This window comes from Balaenoptera ricei, chromosome 9 (assembly GCF_028023285.1).
Source record: "Balaenoptera ricei isolate mBalRic1 chromosome 9, mBalRic1.hap2, whole genome shotgun sequence".
In the NCBI taxonomy this organism is placed as follows: Eukaryota; Metazoa; Chordata; class Mammalia; order Artiodactyla; family Balaenopteridae; genus Balaenoptera; species Balaenoptera ricei.
Genome location: NC_082647.1, coordinates 66,794,536 through 66,813,030, shown reverse-complemented (window position 1 = coordinate 66,813,030; position 18,495 = coordinate 66,794,536). Strand labels below are relative to the sequence as shown.

The 18,495-nt window shown below is 40.7% G+C and overlaps 1 protein-coding gene across 2 annotated transcripts in view; it reads right to left on the bottom strand.

Annotated features, from left to right (window-relative positions):
• The window catches only part of SCIN (scinderin), an 81,636-nt gene that overhangs the window by 11,011 nt on the left and 52,130 nt on the right, over nucleotides 1-18,495 (bottom strand). For both annotated transcript variants that reach the window (XM_059933942.1, XM_059933943.1), the window contains exons 10-13: nucleotides 12,886-12,976; nucleotides 6,697-6,867; nucleotides 2,927-3,104; nucleotides 2,503-2,624 (exon numbers count right to left, since the gene is read on the bottom strand). In XM_059933942.1, the coding sequence (XP_059789925.1) occupies nucleotides 2,503-2,624; nucleotides 2,927-3,104; nucleotides 6,697-6,867; nucleotides 12,886-12,976 (562 nt within the window). The remainder of the gene's footprint in view (nucleotides 1-2,502; nucleotides 2,625-2,926; nucleotides 3,105-6,696; nucleotides 6,868-12,885; nucleotides 12,977-18,495) is intronic.

Here is an 18,495-nt window from a genome sequence, read left to right as displayed (position 1 = left end):
GTCTGGTCATTTTTATGAATCAATCATTTTCCATTAAGATGATATTATAACAATATTCCATATGCAAAGCTTCATTATTTTTATTTTAAATGGGTTAAATTGTGTTCTCCGTAGTTAACGTTAAAGGGTAATGGGGAGGGTTAGTTTAATGCACCCATTACCAGCAGGCATGCATTAATCCAAAGTTCAAATTTTTAAAAGAATTCTGGATGAACCCCCCCTTGATCCTTAGGAAGGTATGGTAAATTGGATTATGGTTTGCTCCTTCCCTCTACTGTGTGACTCTGCAGGTGAAGTTGACTGTGGCCTTGCCCTTGTCATACTAGCAAATGCGACTCAGGGGCCCTCCTGTGCTCCTGGGCTCTGTCCTGGGAAGAACAGGCATGACCCCAACCTGAAGCCCCCTGAGCATGACAATACCTGTTTGTTGTAATCTGATGACATTTTGAGATTGTTACACAAAAAACAAACACTAACCATTTACAGAGGGCAAATTTGTTTATATTTTCTTTTTACAGAATAATTACCAATTACATAATGCTTAAAAAAAGCAAAAACCTTAAATATCACTTACTCCATGCCTGGCACTGTTGTATATATGCAACAACTAATTTAATATTCACAACAACCCTATGAAGTAGGTACTAGGATTATCCCCAATTTTCAGATGAGAAAATTATAGCACAGAGAGGGTAAGTAACCAGCCTAGGGTCACACAGCCAGTAAATAATATCGCCAAGTAAGTGATATCAAACAGGCAGAATGGTTCTAAAAGCTGTGCTTTTAACCAATAGGCTCTGCTGTATTGTATGAATCTACATGTCTAAAGCCTGCTTTCTGATGATGAGATCAAACACTTGTTAGTAACACTCCTTTTCCTTAAAATGTGAAGGGATTAGCGTTCCAAATATCAAACAAGAAAATGAGTAGGTGTAAAGGAAAAGTATATTTCTCTTAAATATGTGAATGACAAAAACGAAAAACTAATAGATTTTTTTAACCTAAGAACAAAGCCTAGGTGTTATTTTTGTAACATATATCTCCATTGGAAACAAACATGTTATTTACAGCATTATTCGTAGATAATACTAATAAGAAATTATAGGAGCATATGCTGAAAAAGCCATTGTTTGGATGCAATTAAATCAGCAGTCAAAAGAGTAAAACAACAGATTTTTCTGACAGCAAGTTTATAAAATATATGGATTTCCTGCAAAGTAGGTGAACAACTGTGGTGCCCAGCCACCTAATATTTATCACAATCCACCATTTAAATCTTTAATTTTTAGGTCAAATCACACGTAAGCTTCCAGTGTGGTTCACATATGAGCAGTTTCTTCTTCAAAGCATTTTATTTCAAGCATGCAATGTACCTGGGAAAATACTTACTAAATTTTCATGTGTGTGTTGAAAAGTAAAGCTTGTATTTACCAAGACTTGGTGATCAAATCTTTAGTTCAGATTTTATAGGCAAGGAATTTGTTCTTTAAATGAAAGATTTACACAAAAACTTAGTACGTCAAACAGAGAAAGCAGAATTTTTGTGATTAAACTGAGATGAGGGGCCACAGCCCAGGATATTTTAGAGACCCATAGACAATCACTCTTGTACACAAATACTTTTACTTTGAATTGCCTAGAATTCAAAGCTTGTGAATGGGACTATGACTCTGACATAAAATATTCCTGCTGGGGCCTCCCTGGTGGCACAGTGGTTGGGAGTCTGCCTGCCAATGCAGGGGACACGGGTTCAAGCCCTGGTCTGGGAAGATCCCACATGCCTCGGAGCGACTAGGCCCGTGAGCCACAACTACTGAGCCTGCGCGTCTGGAGCCTGTGCTCCGCAACAAGAGAGGCCGCGATAGTGAGAGGCCCGCGCACCGCGATGAAGAGTGGCCCCCGCTTGCCGCAACTAGAGAAAGCCCTCGCACAGAAACGAAGACCCAACACAGCCAAAAATAAATAAATAAATAAATTAATTAATTAATTAATTTTAAAAAATATATATTCCTGCTGATTTCAGTTAATTTGCAGGTGTGTGTGTAGCTTTCTGTGATTTTGCCCAAGGATCATAATATTTCCATAATATTTTTTATTCCGTCAACATGGTGAAACTCTTTATTCCCGTGGGAAACTGCAGTGTAAAATTTACATAGTTTGATGAGAGACTATTGTTGCGTACAGAAAGCATCAAATCATTAAATTAGTGAATCGAACCACACGCATATTCGTACTGAAATGACCACATGCTGACACAGGTGCAAAGCAGCTGATATATTTAAGTGGAGCTTGATTAATACAGTACATTACAGTATTCCGATGCTTTCACATCCATTACGTCACTGGCTCTTAAACCGACCCTGCGTGGAGCAAAGATTGTCACCTGTGGTTTGCAGGTAAACTAAAACTGAGAATCAGGGCAGGAACGCGTTAGAGCAACACCAGAATGCTTATCTCTCCCACTGCTGCTGGTTCTACCCCAGGGTTTCACGGGACACTTACAAAGAATCTTCCAGTTTTGTTGGAGCAGGCGTAAAGCCGAGGTGGATGGTCTTCAGCCTGGGTTTCTAGCAGGGGAGAGGTCTGGTAGTCTTTTTTCCCTCCAAGGGAATTCCAAAACTCCTCTGTGGAAAACACAACAAGTTAGCCAGTGCATTTTCAGAAGCATATGGTCGGTACGGCTTTACCTTAACAAATGATAGTACCTCACCTCAACTTCACTGTTAAGAAGTTACTTAAATAGAGCAGGAGAAGTTACTTAAATATAGTAGGTACCATCACCCACTTTTGCAACTAGTGAATGGGTTCTTAATGCCCTACAACCATTACAAAGTTCCTATTTATGACAAAAATAAATAAATTACATGATTAGCAAGTATGCCAAATATAAGTTCTGGCTAGTGTCCTTGGGCTCACCTATACAAACCTGGTTCCTTGCCTTCCTGAATCCTCGTGGTTTTACATTTGAGGACACTTGCCACATACTCTGCTCCCTTCTCCTCCTCCTGGCTGGCCCCTTTTCCTCTCCAGATGTAGCCATTATTTTGTCGTAGTTTCAGGACAAAAACATCATTGGAATTCAATGACTTTGCATCAACATCTACCTAGAGTATGAAGAAAAATAACACAATGATGTAAATGCACTGCTGCTCCCTCAATAAATATGTCCAAGAAGCTGCGACAGTGCCAAACCACCTACAGACTTCTGTCCTGACCCAGGATATTAATTCAGGGGGCACCAGGACACCCCTAGGGGGTTGGAAACATTAGGAGCACATTGCGCTGTGTCACTTTAACGCTCACCTGCCCGAAGACAGTAGCACAAGGCTCTGAGAATAAAATAAGGCAAACTTAAGTGATACATAACAAGGATAATATTCAAAGAGACCACAAGAAGGAGGATGGGCTATAATTGATGTTTGGAAAGAGGTTGTAATATTCACAAATGATAAACGTAAAGTACAGTGTTCAGTTTTTCTCTCCTCCCACTAAAGAGGTTTGTCAAATAATCAAAGGGACACAGAAAAATCATAAAACAGGGACTGGGGTCTAATACGGGCAAAGAGATAATAACATAGATTCACTAAAAGGTTCTCCAGGCTCAGATAAATTATAGCTCAAATTATAAGAGACTGTTTATAGGGGGTTAAAAACACAGCACTGACATACCCGCTTCCTTTCAGCTGAGAAGCTGTGGACACCGTCTGGGATGAGCCAGACGAGCACAGCTCCAGTCAGTGTGGCTGCAGCGTGAGTGAGAGGCACCTGGCTGAGACCAGACTCCAGCCTGAGGGTGAGGCTGACAGTGGAGCCTCAGGGCAGGGACGAGGCATGTGCGGAGTCTCAGGCTTGGGAGTCAGTCTGAGGTCCTAGGATGGGCTTGTGCCTTTGACTGCGTTTATGACTTTGTCATTTTGTGTCTCTGCACTGGCCTCTGTGAGACCCTCTGTCTGACTATAGGATTGTATGACTGTGACAGTATGTATATGACTCTCTGTGGGACTATGGGACTCCATGTGAGGTGTGCTAACAGGGAGATGGAGAAGAACTAGGAAACAAGACTGTGATAGAGCAGCCATGAGAGAGGAAGAAATCAAGAGTGTGGTGTCCTGAGGTCAAGTGAAGAGAGTGCCTCAAGAAGGAGCTGGTGGGGCTTCCCTGGTGGCGCAGTGGTTGAGAGTCTGCCTGCCAATGCAGGGGACACAGGTTCGAGCCCTGGTCTGGGAAGATCCCACATGCCGCGGAGCAACTAAGCCCGTGAGCCACAACTACTGAGCTTGCGCGTCTGGAGCCTGTGCTCCGCAACAAGAGAGGCCGCGATAGTGAGAGGCCCGCGCACCGCGATGAAGAGTGGCACCTGCTCGCCGCAACTAAAGAAAGCCTTCGCGCAGAAACGAAGACCCAACACAGCCAAAATAAATTAATTAATTAATTTAAAAAAAAAAAACTGGAAGGAGAAAAAATAGGTAAGATCTCAAAAAAAATTTTTTTTTAAAAAAAAGGAGCTGGTGATCGGCTGTCCAAATGATGCCGTTTGACCAACTGTGTCGAGCTGCCAGAGGAAGGCATCAACCATGTGGAGAGTTGGGTTTCACCAGGTTCGTCAGGACCCTGTCCCCAGAGAGAGCACTAGAGGAGCAACGAACAGCTGCTGGAGGTTTTAAAGATGTGTCCCAGGTGCTGGTAACACTCAGAGAAGTGGTCATCATCCTCTTTCAGTAGGAAGGAGGCTCCATGGACCAAGCTCAAAGGAATCTATCAGATGTGATGATGGAGATTTATAGGAACTATGACTTCCAATTTCTAATCCAAATGTCTCCTTACTGGTACAGAGGAAAGAGACAGGTGACAAGAGGCCCATGCCCAGACTGGTGTGGGATCCTGGCGGTAGTTCCAAAATAGAACATAAGAAAGCTTTAGCCTCCCAGGAGATGAAAACAGAAAGCCTTATAAACAATGTTTCGACTAGTGCATTTCAGAGAGGTTAGGAATGCAAAGGCTGGTTTGGGAGGCTGCAAGAAAATAAAGAATCTGCATTGCAAGCAGCTCAGGATGCCTCCTAAAGAAGTACCCACTGGGAAGAGACCAGGACTATAACGATTCTCCTTGACTCTTGCATCTGAAATCAACTGAGAGGGCCTGTAGGTGAAGGCTTCACCGTCAATTTGATAGATTAAAAAAAGTAGTCATAATTGAACACATGAGAATCCATGCACAGAAGGTTCTGGATGAGATCAATACCTAACGGCGTTTAAATTATATGACTAAATGAGATCACTCTGAAGAGGGCCAAGACTGAGCCTCGGAGGGTTCCAGAGCTTAGAGGACGAGCAGAGGAGGAGAACCCAGCAGAGCTGGATGGGAGTGCAAATACTCTTCAGAAGAGTGGCCCTCAAGTGTGGAAGAAATCCTGCTAAGTGAGGGGTTCCAGAAGCCTCGTAAAAAGATAGCGTTTTGAGAAGACAGAAAAGGGTGGCTCTGGCAAATGCTAGCAGGAGGCTGAGAAAAGTGGGGTCAGACAAGAGGCTTTTGACGGCAAAAGGCAGGGCTTTGGCAAACTAGATAAAGCCCATCCGGCTGGAGGGGCAGGAGGGGATGGTGGAGTGGAGTCCAGTACAGGACCACAAGTGTGAGATGAAGTGGAGTCAAGACACAACTGTTGGATGAGAGGAGCCAGACTGATGGAGACAGTGAGACAACGACTGAAGCCACCAAACAATAAGAGGGGAAGGACCGGGAGCTCAGACAGCACAGGGGGATGGGGGAGGGAGACGGATAAGAAGAAGTCAAAAGGGCAAGGGTCGAGCAAGGAGGGGACCCCACCACCGGTCCCTGGTCAGCGGGCACTGAGGGAAAACACAGCTTCCACTTGAGAAGGCTGTATGGGAATCTGTGTCCTCAGAACACAGCCACGGAGCAAGAAGGCGGGGTGGCTCAGAGAAGAGGTTGAGGGGGGAGGGATGCTGTGACCCACCTGGTTTTAAGGGCTCAGCTGAACAACTTGGCAAATGGTCCAGGTTTGGGGATATACACAGAGAGTGCAGGGCAGTTAGGGGTGACTTGGGAGACTTGGGTTTCAACGGTGACTAAGGTGACCGGGTTACGAAGGGTGATGAATCCTCCCTGAGGTCAAAGCACTCAGCCATTTAAACCTTGGGCCCGGTGGCCTTGCCCATACCTGGTGGTCTTGTGGTCTGACACTGTGATCTGGCGTTTGACTTCTTTCACAGCTTCTGTCAGAGACAGCTTGTGTGGCCTTAACAGCTGAGTTATGGTCCCGGCCCAGTGTGGTGAAGCTTGCTTTCCACGGTCCTTACACGTGCACAAATAAGGGCCCTCCCTCTTGAATTTCCCTAGTGTGGTCACCTGACCATCACCCTCAATCCGTCTTCCCCCAGGCCTTTCAAGACAGAGCTTAAGCTGCCTCACGCCTTTGACAGCTTGATTTGTTACATTACTCTTAAAATTCATTTGTTTTGTTATAAGCTGGTTGAAAAATATGAGAGGCCTGGTATCTGAAGTTAACTTTTTACTTGATTCTCCGGCTTTTAATACTTTTTATGGTGAACGCTGGATTAATTATAGAAATGAAGGGGGTTTACTTGCCAATTTTTTTAAAGACTAGTATTTGTTAATGGCTCAGGTCCACTGCGAAGCCCATGAGCAGGGCAGGTTTTATTGAATGCATGATGTTACCTCCACAATTCTGGTGATCGATGCCAGGTTTCTTCGGACTTGAAAGAGGCGTGTAGGGGGGGCCGGCACCTGACCTCCTTTCTTTGATGTTCCGTTCTTGTAAATAATGAGCGGTTTGTCTTTGAACAAACTCAGCAGGTGAGCAGGTTCTTTGCCTTGGGAGACTCGGATCTGGGGGCGGTGGGGATAAAAGAAATTAATAAAGAGAGCAATGAAAGAAGACCGTATTTCCAAAGGCATCCTTATTTTTCTCTTTGAAAACAAAATTAAAAATATATAAAAAGTCAAGAGCAGGAGGAACGATGAATCAACAGAAAATATAGGTTAATGATAATCAAGCAGAGCTTCCTCACTGACTTAGGAACCATTCGTTACTCCAGACACAGCACCTTCTCGGGGGACACAGCACCACACTGCACCACTTTCTGCTTCCAGAAAGCACAAAGTTTCAAGTCTGTTCATCTACAACTCCAAAAGGGGAAAAACAACGAAGTGCTGATGTATGCTGTCTTTTATGAAAATTACTCTTTTTTTTACAAGGGCACCAAGCTTTCCAGATGTTTAGGGGTATACCTGTCTCTCACGTGTTTTGGATCTCGTTCAGTAGGTTAGGAGATGTGCATTCATTCAGATTCTTCCAAAAATAAGACAAAAGTGTACTCATTCTTTTTACATCCCTACCACCGTGAGATGAAAAAAATCATCATTATCTGGGGATGAATAAAGATTTCAATCCAAACATCAAAAACTGGCAGAAATAAACAGAATAGACTTTCTACTTTTTAGCTTACCTATGGAAATGGTAATAGTAGATTTGCTTAATATAAGCTCTTTTTAAAATACAATATAAGGACTTTTCAGGATAAGGAAATGGAGGAAAATAAATGGCAAGTTATTTAATTTCACCTATTAGTTTAACAACAGATACTGGTTCAGATCCGAATTTCCTATCTCTTGCATAATCTAATGATGCATGTATTTACATAAAGAGTTCAAATTTTGTGTCACTCTCCTGTTTTTTTCAATTATTTGCCCTATGCTAAAATTGAAATATCTCTCCTACCCTGGTCTGTCTTTTTCTAGAAGCCAAGTGAATGGGAATGCTGATGCACATACCATCATAGGGAAGCCTAGGAAGCACTGAAAGTAACTAACTCCACAAATATCTTTCAACTAGTAGACATTCAAATAAGCGAGTAACAAATTAAAACGTCTTTTTACTTTTTTTTTTAAATTTAATTAATTAATTTATTTATTTTTGGCTGTGTTGGGTCTTCGTTTCTCTGCGAGGGCTTTCTCTAGTTGCGGCAAACGGGGGCCACTCTTCATCGTGGTGCGCGGGCCTTTCACTATCGTGGCCTCTCCCGTTGCGGGGCACAGGCTCCAGACGCGCAGGCTCAGTAGTTGTGGCTCACGGGCCTAGTAGCTCCGCGGCATGTGGGATTTTCCCAGACCAGGGCTCGAACCCGTGTCCCCTGTATTGGCAGGCAGATTCTCAACCACTGCGCCACCAGGGAAGCCCTTAAAACGTCTTTTGAGTCACACCCCAAAGCTTGGGGTGAGGTTAGCTAAGAGCTCCTAAAACTGCCGCTGGCTTGGCATTTCCCATAACATTGAGAAAACCTCAAGTGCCAACATGAAAGAAAGAGGGCTACTGATTAAGACCCATTCTCCACTGTGAAATGAAAATAAGAGATAGAAAGGTAAATTGAAATTTTTTCAGTACTGTTAATACAGTCTACGAAGGAATGTTTAAAACAGCAATTCAGGACTTCATTTATGCATTGTTGTAAACCACCGCCATCTCGTGGTAAAACTAAGCATTACCATTTCATTGTCAATTTAGGATTCAATTGGCTGACACTGGAAATTCATTCATTGGGTATATCAAATATTTAACTGTGAAATATAGCATTTATAAGGCACAGGGCCTTACCTTCAAAGTTTTTGCATGATTTGGTAAGCACTACTTGAAAGATCAACTAAATGACATAGATGATGTCAGTTCTTATAAATATTTCATTCAAGAAATGAATATAAACTCTATGCCAATAAAATGGACAACCTGGAAGAAATGGACAAATTCTTAGAAAGGTATAGCCTTCCAAGACTGAACCAGGAAGAAACAGAAAATATGAACAGATCTATCACAAGTAATGAAATTGAAACTGCGATTAAAAATCTTCCAACAAACAAAAGTCAAGGACCAGATGGCTTCACAGGCGAATTCTATCAAACATTTAGAGAAGAGCTTACACCCATCCTTCTCAAACTCTTCCAAAAAATTGCAGAGGAAGGAACACTCCCAAACTCATTCTACGAGGCCACCATCACCCTGATGCTAAAATCAGACAAAGATACTACAAAAAAAGAAAATTATAGACCAATATCACTGATGAATATAGATGCAAAAATCCTCAACAAAATACTAGCAAACAGAATCTAACAACACATTAAAAGGATCATACAACCATGATCAAGTGGGATTTATCCCAGGGATGCAAGGATTCTTCAATATATGCAAATCAATCAATGTGAAACACCACATTAACAAATTGAAGAATAAAAACCATATTATCACCTCAATAGATGCAGAAAAAGCTTTTGACAAAATTGAACACCCATTTATGATAAAAACTCTCCAGAATGTGGGCAGAGAGGGAACCTACCTCAACATAATAAAGGCCATATATGACAAACCCACAGCAAACATCATTCTCAATGGTGAAAAACTGAAACCATTTCTTCTAAGATCAGGAACAAGACAAGGATGTCCACTCTCACCACTATTATTCAACATAGTTTTGGAAGTCCTAGCCACGGCAATCAGAGAAGAAAAAGAAATAAAAGGAATACAAATTGGAAAAGAAGAAGTAAAACTGTCACGGTTGGCAGATGACATGATACTATACATAGAGAATCCTAAAGATGCCACCCAAAAACTACTAGAGCTAATCAATGAATTTGGTAAAGTTGCAGGATACAAAATTAATGCACAGAAATCTCTTGCATTCCTATACACTAATGATGAAAAATTTGAAAGAGAAATTAAGGAAACACTCCCATTTACCACTGCAACAAAAAGAATAAAATACCTAGGAATAAACCTACCTAGGGAGACAAAAGACCTGTATGCAGAAAACTATAAGACACTGATGAAGAAATCAAAGATGACACAAACAGATGGAGACATATACCATGTTCTTGGATTGGTAGAATCAATATCGTGAAAATGACTATACTAACCAAAGCAATCTACAGATTCAATGCAGTCCCTACAAATTACCAATGGCATTTTCTACAGAACTAGAACAAAACATTCTTAAAATTTGTATGGAAACACAAAAGACCCCGAATAGCCAAAGCAATCTTGAGGGAAAAAAACGGAGCTGGAGGAATCAGACTCCCTGACTTCAGACTATACTACAAAGCGACAGTAATCAAGACAATATGGTTCTGGCACAAAAACAGAAATATAGATCAACGGAACAGGATAGAAAGACCAGAGATAAACCCACACACCTATAGTCAACTAATCTAAGACAACGGAGGCAAGGATATACAATGGAGAAAAGACAGTCTCTTCAATAAGTGGGGCTGGGAAAACTGCACAGCTACATGTTAAAGAATGAAATTAGAACACTCCCTAACACCATACACAAAAATAAACTCAAAATGGATTAAAGGCCTAAATGTCAGACCAGACACTATAAAACTCTTAGATGAAAACATAGGCAGAACACTCTTTGACAGAAATCACAGCAAGATCTTTTTTGACCCACCTCCTAGAGTAATGGAAATAAAAACAAAAATAAACAAATGGGACCTAATGAAACCTAAAAGCTTTTGCACAGCAAAGGAAACTATAAACAAGACAAAAAGACAACCCTCAGAATGGGAGAAAATATTTGCAAACGAATCAATGGACAAAGGATTAATCTCTAAAATATATAAACAGCTCATGCAGTTCAATATTAAAAAAAACAAACAACCCAATCCAAAAATAGGCAGAGGACCTAAATAGACATTTCTCCAAAGAAGACATACAGATGGCCAAGAGGCACATGAAAAGCTGCTCAACATCACTAATCATTAGAGAAATGCAAATCAAAACTACAATGAGGTATCACCTCACGCTGGTTAGAATGGCCATCATCAGAAAATCTACAAACAACAAATGCTGGAGCGGGTATGGAGAAAAGGGAACCCTCTTGCACTGTTGGTGGGAATGTAAATTGATACAGCCACTATGGAGAACAGTATGGAGGTTCCTTAAAAAACTAAAAATAGAACTACCATATGACCCAGCAATCCCACTACTGGGCATATACCCTGAGAAAACCATAGTTCAAAAAGAGTCATGTACCAAAATGTTCATTGCAGCTCTATTTACAATAGCCAGGACATGGAAGCAACCTAAATGTCCATCAACAGATGAATGGATAAAGAAGATGTGGCACATATATACAATGGAATATTACTCAGCCATAAAAAGAAATGAAATGGAGGTATTTGTAATGAGGTGGATGGAGTTAGAGTTTGTCATACAGAGTGAAGTAAGTCAGAAAGAGAAAAACAAATACAGTATGCTAACACATATATATGGAACCTAAGGAAAAAAAAAAAAAAGGCCATGAAGAACCTAGTGGCAAGACGGGAATAAAGACACAGACCTACTAGAGAATGGACTTGAGGATATGGGGAGAGGGAGGGGTGAGATGTGACAGGGTGAGAGAGTGTCATGGACATATATACACTACCAAATGTAAAATAGATAGCTAGTGGGAAGCAGCCACATAGCACAGGGAGATCAGCTCGGTGCTTTGTGACCACCTATAGGGGTGGGATGGGGAGGGTGGGAGGGAGGGAGACGCAAGAGGGAAGAGATATGGGAACATATGTATATGTATAACTGATTCACTTTGTCATAAAGCAGAAACTAACACACCATTGTAAAGCAATTATACTTCAATAAAGATGTTTAAAAAAAAAAAAAAACTAAAAATAGAATTACCATATGACCCAGCAATCCCACTACTGGGCATATACCCAGAGAAAACCGTAATTCAAAAAGACACATGCACCCCACTGTTCACTGCAGCACTATTTACAATATCCAGGTCATGGAAGCAACCTAAATGCCCATCGAGAGATGAATGGATAAAGAAGATATGGTACATATATACAATGGAATATTACTCAGCCATAAAAAGGAATGAAATTGGGTCATTTGTAGAGACATGGATGGACCTAGAGACTGTCATACAGAGTGAAGTAAGTCAGAAAGAGATAAACAAATATCGTATATTAACACATGTATGTGGAATCTAGAAAAATGGTGCAGACAAACTGGTTTGTAGGGCAGAAATAGAGACACAGATGTAGAGAACAAACGTATGGACACCAAGCGGGGAAAGCGGGGGTGGTGGTGGGATGAACTGGGAGATTGGGATTGACATGTATACACAAATATATATAAAACAGATAACTAATAAGAACCTGCTGTATAAAAAATAAATAAAATAAAATTCAAAAAAAAGAAATGAATGTAATAGTTCATGGGGAAATTCATGGGGAGTTACTGCATTTACAGAATTCAATCATCTTGTTAATTTGTTAATTAACAATTAACAAAGTTAGTTTATTTTTTAAAAGTTAATATGCACCTTTAAAGTTAGGTCTAACTTGCTTTATTTAGGAACTAAAATCCAAGATGGAAAGAAAACCAGCTGGAAGACCGAATTCACTCTCCACATCTCAGTTTTTATGTACTAAAGTATCGGACTTCCTTTTCTAATTACTTTCTACCTTTGAAGAAGCCATTACACATTTATAAAGATTTGAAAACTGGAAAGTGATCACCTGGAAGTGATAACTCAGGTAGAACAGTTTTAATAACAAGTGGCTATCATTGATCTGATATGATTCTAAAGGAATGATTCTTTGGGGCTCTTAAATCTGTGAATAGTTTATTTTTGTTTGTTTTTAAAATTTTGTTTGCTCCCTCTTTTCCAGAATCTGAGAGAACGAGTATGGCATGAGAATAGGAATATTTAAATTCTAAAATGAAAAAAAGATAATATTTAGAAAGTGTCAAATTCCCATCCCAGCTTGGGAAAAGGGTTTTAACTAGACACTGGGCTAAGAAAACTTTAACTTGTGTAAGTTTTGGGGTAAAAATATCCCAACCTGCACAGCCTGTCCTCCAAGGGATCTATCCAACTGAACGGTCAGGAAGGCGGAGGTCGTCAGCTCATCCCTCGTGGCATTTGCTCCCTGCCTGGAGGAACCAAAGTAAAATAAATTAGCTTGTATTTAAGTTTTAAGATCTTCTAATGTAGGCATTTCAAGCAGAAACTTAAGTTATTATGAAAGATCAAGAAGAAACCAGATGTTTTGACATGATAAAGCCATAGAAGCTATTGTTTTTTTAAAGTACTTAACTAAAATTGAGCCATGAACTATCCCATGTACTGTTTAGAACTACATATGATAGGTATCTTTAATCTCCATTTCATAGGTCCATTTTTAGTTCCATAATTACTTTGCTAAGTAGTCAATTCTGTCTGATTTCAAGCTGGAGGTGCCTATTTTGGGAAACCACCTTCACAGTGAAAATAATCCATTTGAGTAGAATACGAGCCAAATCTATTAGACTGGATGTTAGAAGTACTTTATCTTTCCATGAATATTTGGTGATCTTAGTAACAAATGTGTGGACCCAGAAAAATCAAGAAAATAATCATCAGAAGTAGGCAATGGTGTAGCCCCATTTTGTCATTCTAGCAATTCTTTAAAGGAATTTTTAATAAAACCGTACAAGAAGCTAAACTACCAGTGACCCAGACAAGGATCGATGAATCGGGTCTTCCCTGGGGGTCCAGTGGTAAAGAATCCGCCTTCCAATGCAGGGGACACAGGTGCGATCCCTGGCTGGGGAACTGGGATCCCACATGCCACGGGGCAACTAAGCCAGTGTGCTACAACTACTGAGCTCACACCTCAACGAGAAAGCCCGCATGCCACAAACTACAGAGCTCATGCGCCCTGGAGCCAGTGCGCCACAACTAGAGAGAGAAATCCTGCACACCGCAACTAGAGAGAAGCCTACGTGCTGCAACGAAGACCCAACACAGCCAAAAAAAAAAAGAGTCAATGAATCAATTCATCCAGTTCAACTGCAACTTCTCTTTCTAGGGTAGCTTGTGGCTATAACTCCAATCACTGGCTTAACTTATATAGCAACCTCTGGGAGATCTGCTTGTTTGATGACTTTGTGGGAGGGAAAAGCCAGTGAAAGCACTGAGTATTGTTTGCAGCCAATCCTCCTATCTTTGTGTGACTAGGGGTTAGCGGGAAGAACACTAATCCTGGAACTGGATTTTGAAAATTAATTATATCCTTTCTTCTGAAGGTCTGAGAGTGCTCTACCTGTTCCATACCCAGAACAGATTAACAATAGCCTCCCAACCTGGGCAACACACACAGACACACACCCCCAAAACACAGAATTCAGGGAGCACGTCTCATTTATCTCAGAATATTTCATTGCACCAACAGAGTCAAGTGATTGATATAAAAATGTTCTACAGTGGGGTGCAAAAATAAAGGAAGGATATGCTCATGTCAGGCATACGTTTAAAAAAATAAAAAATGCTTTTCATAACAAAGGCACCCATAAAGATACAGTCTTTTAATGCTAATTGCCTAAATTTTCCATGAGCTTATCATGCTAGCAAACACTTCCGGGAGCCACTGGGAGCACCGGCTGGGGAGTAACACAGAGCTGAGGAAACAGCAGGCTCTGTTATCACCTGTCCTTCCTTCCTCACATCTGCAACTTCTTGGATGTTTCTTCATTTCCTTTTTTTTCTGCAGGAAAAAAATTCAACTAACTAATAGACTACATCACCAAACTTTTGTCACCATTTTACTATTTTTTTCCTGGAGTATTTCAACCAGTAAAACTGAAAACCCTCACCAAACTTTTGCCGTCTGACACTCTTAATAAATATTTCACTGTTCATCTCGAGCCCTTCTTCCTCTTCCTGTCAAAGTGACTCATGCTTCCATCCACACAGATTCAAACCAATTTGCTTTATTGAGCTATGACCCAGGAGGTCAAGGACTCCACTGCAATCAAGATATAATAAAGTTGCTCTTTGCCTCTAATTTTGAAATCCTGTGCCTAGGGGGAAAAAAAGCAATCTACTTTGATATGATTCCTTCTTTATAAATCTGTGGTGCTTGTTACTCATTAAAAATAAATGCTGCATGAAAATGGAATTTACTGCTTCAAGAGACTCATCATCGCCACTGTTCAAAGTTTGTTCAATTTCAACTACTTGACATTTCAGAGAAAAGATCACTGCTGAAATTATTTTTCTCCTATCATTTTAGAATATAAATGGTTTCAGAAATAAAGAGACAAAGTGATTTAATTCTAGTTTGTCACCTTCAACTCTGCTTCTTGGATTTAACCTATTTACATCCCTGCATTGAAATTATCACATAAACTGGAAACCTGTTTAATTTGAAAGCTAGTCTTCAAGAGGCATTTTCTAAATGCCTCTTTGCTACCTTTATGGAAGTTTTCGAAGTTCTGCAAACCATACAATATTAACAAACTTACATATTTAACATCCATGATATTAAATGACAAAAACTCACAAGAGGACTCAAGCATCTAACTTATATTCTTGGTATCTCAGAAAGTCATACATTCTCATTACAGAAACCTTGAACACATCAAAATGAAAAAAGAAAACTAAATGACCACCTCCCCCAGCCACAGTCCTAGCCCAAAGGTCATGACTATTAAAAATGTGACATATTTTCATCTTCTTTTTCTCTTTGATTTCTTTACAGTGAGGATCAAACTTGTCCTCCTCCTGAGTTCCTTATCTCAGCGAATAAAACACTACACACCTGTGCACAGACGAGAAATCTGGGGCCACCCTTGACTCAGTCATCTTCTCCGTTCCCCGTAACCAGTCATTCAGATGTCAACTCCTTAATACTTTGCTCATCCTTTCCCTCCCTTACACTGAGCTCTGGCCATATTATCATTCAGTTGGATTATTGCAATAAATTCCAAATGGCCTCTCTGCCAACAATCTCCCACCGGTCCATTCTTTAGGTGTTAACCAGAATAATTTCTCTAAGATGGAAACCAATCATGTCACTCCCCTGTGCGAACTCTTTGACTGGCTCCCAATGCCCTGAAAATAAAGTTCATCTTCCCCAGGATAGTTACAAGGTCATTCACCATTTGGCTCCTTCTAATTTCTCTGGTTTTATCTTTTGCTCCTTAACTTTGCTCTAGCCATACATCATTACGAACCGAGGAGAGCACGATTTTCCCTGCATTGCTTGGAACAACTTCCCTATTTGCTTGCTTCCATCGCTCCCATTTTTGCTCCCACTTCGATGTCACTTCTAAGAGCCCTTCACCAATAGCCTAGGAGTGAGCTTGAGTGTCTGTCCCTAATTCCCCAAAGATCACTCAGCTTGGTTTTATCTTAAACCCTTCATATTTCATTGAAATGCCTGATAATAATCTTTCTCTCTTTAAAGTATAAATTCTTGGGCAAGGTTTTTTTTTTTTTTTTCACCACTGTATCTTTAGTGTCTAGCTCAGTGCTTGGCACATAGAAAGTGCTCTATGAATACTTTCGTAGGATTGAAGGAATAGCTACTGCGTTTAAAATATACGACCTGATTTAATCTGTTTTAGTTATATCCACATAGTTATTGATATGGATTACAAACTGCTAATTCCTCAAAACATTCTCTTGAGTTACTTATTTAGTCTTTCTTCTTTGATCTGAGTGCTACAATTAATTATATTTTTTACATACCAAAAAGAATTAAGAGGAAGACCAAGAAACAGAATGTAAAAGAAAAGCTGACTCGCAACAATAAATTTATCCCTACAAATGCCATGCTTTGCACACACTCTTCTGAATTAAAATTTTAGAAAAGGAAATTGCAAAATAAGGACACAGCTTCTACCGAGGTATAGCTGCACACAGGCCTTAAAGAGAGCTGCAGATCAAGGTGTGAAATGTTGCTTCACCAGTTACAAAAGTTGTGACCTTGGGTTAAATTACTTAATACTGCCTAAGTCCTCCTTCCTTTTTTATCTTTATCTTTCACTTGAAAATAATCTGGTTGTGAGGAAGAAAGATAATATATGGAAACATCTAGCACTTTGCTGGCACAAACATGCTGCTCAAAAAAATGGTTACTAAGAAGATGGCATCTTAAACATAGAGCTAAATAGCTAAATACATTCATCTTTGACAGGATATGATGTGACTGTGGAGTCAGAAATGTCCCTGGACACAGTGGTTCTCATTAATGCCACGGTGTACATTAGAATCTCAGGAGTCATACCACCACCTTTATTTGGTATAAAGTGGGGGCCAGGCGTTTGGATTTGTGAAAAACTGTCCAGGTTAGTATGTGCAGCTAGTGTTGGGAACCACTGCCTAAGGCAGTGCCTGTCAATCATTAAAGTGCATATGAATCATCCTGAGATCTTGTTAAAATGCACGTTCTGCTTTAGTGGGTCAAAGATGGGGCCTGACATTTTTCTAACCAGCTCCCTAGTGATGGCCATGCTTTTGGTTCACAGACCACCCTTTGGGTACCAAGAACTATGGGATAGGGATAATCATCTCATCTCCTTTACTTGGTTAAGCTCAAGGCACTGGCCAGTATAAGTGTTAAGTGGTCACACGGTGTGGACAGATGTCTCTGTCATCTGGTGGGACGCTGACCAGAGAGAAATGTCACGATATCAGCAGACACCTGAGTCTGCATACATTCAATATGTTCCCTGAAGATTGCCATCACCATGTAGGCAAAGGCAGGATCCTGTTTCACCCTTGCGCCTTTGGCCTACACCCCTCAGCTTTAAGATTTTTTTTTTTTCAAGTATTTATTTATTTATTTATGGTTGTGTTGGGTCTTCGTTTCTGTGAGAGGGCTTTCTCTAGTTGTGGCAAGCGGGGGCCACTCTTCATCGCGGTGCGCGGGCCTCTCACTATCGCGGCCTCTCTTGTTGCAGAGCACAGGCTCCAGACGCGCAGGCTCAGTAATTGTGGCTCATGGGCCCAGCTGCTCTGCGGCACGTGGGATCTTCCCAGACCAGGGCTCCAACCCGTGTCCCCTGCATTGGCAGGCAGATTCTCAACCACTGCGCCACCAGGGAAGCCCCTTTAAGATCTTTTTTGAAAATTCTTTTCTTTTTCTCAGTCTTCTCAGAAATATTCTACTTTTCCTGATCTCACTTAATAAAAAGTTTGAGAATCCCACATTGCATGATTTGTTGCAGAATCCCTGTCCCTTTGGAATAGTCCAGCATGCTATGTGTACTTCACTTACTTGGTTGGACACTCCCCATGGGCACTGACTCTCTCTAAGTGAACTTAACCTTCAATTAACTCAAGTCATTATGCAAAAACCATACGAGATATGGATGCAATGGCATTTTTCTTCATTACTGCTATGAATTTCATGAGGACAAAGAATAAGGATGCATCAATTTGAGGTCTCTGGAGTATGAAATAGAATCATAAATTATATACATGCCTTAGAGGATTTGCATCATTGAAATGCTGCAGCTCCAATCAAGATGGGCTCTGTGAATTTTAACAATAAGAAGACATGATACCTGATGCCAGTTGGAGTGTTAGCTTGCATAGGAGATGAGTTATTCAACTGCATATCCACTAAAGGAACACTACCCTTGGGCTATCAAAACCTTTCTCCTAGATTAGAAAGGATGACACT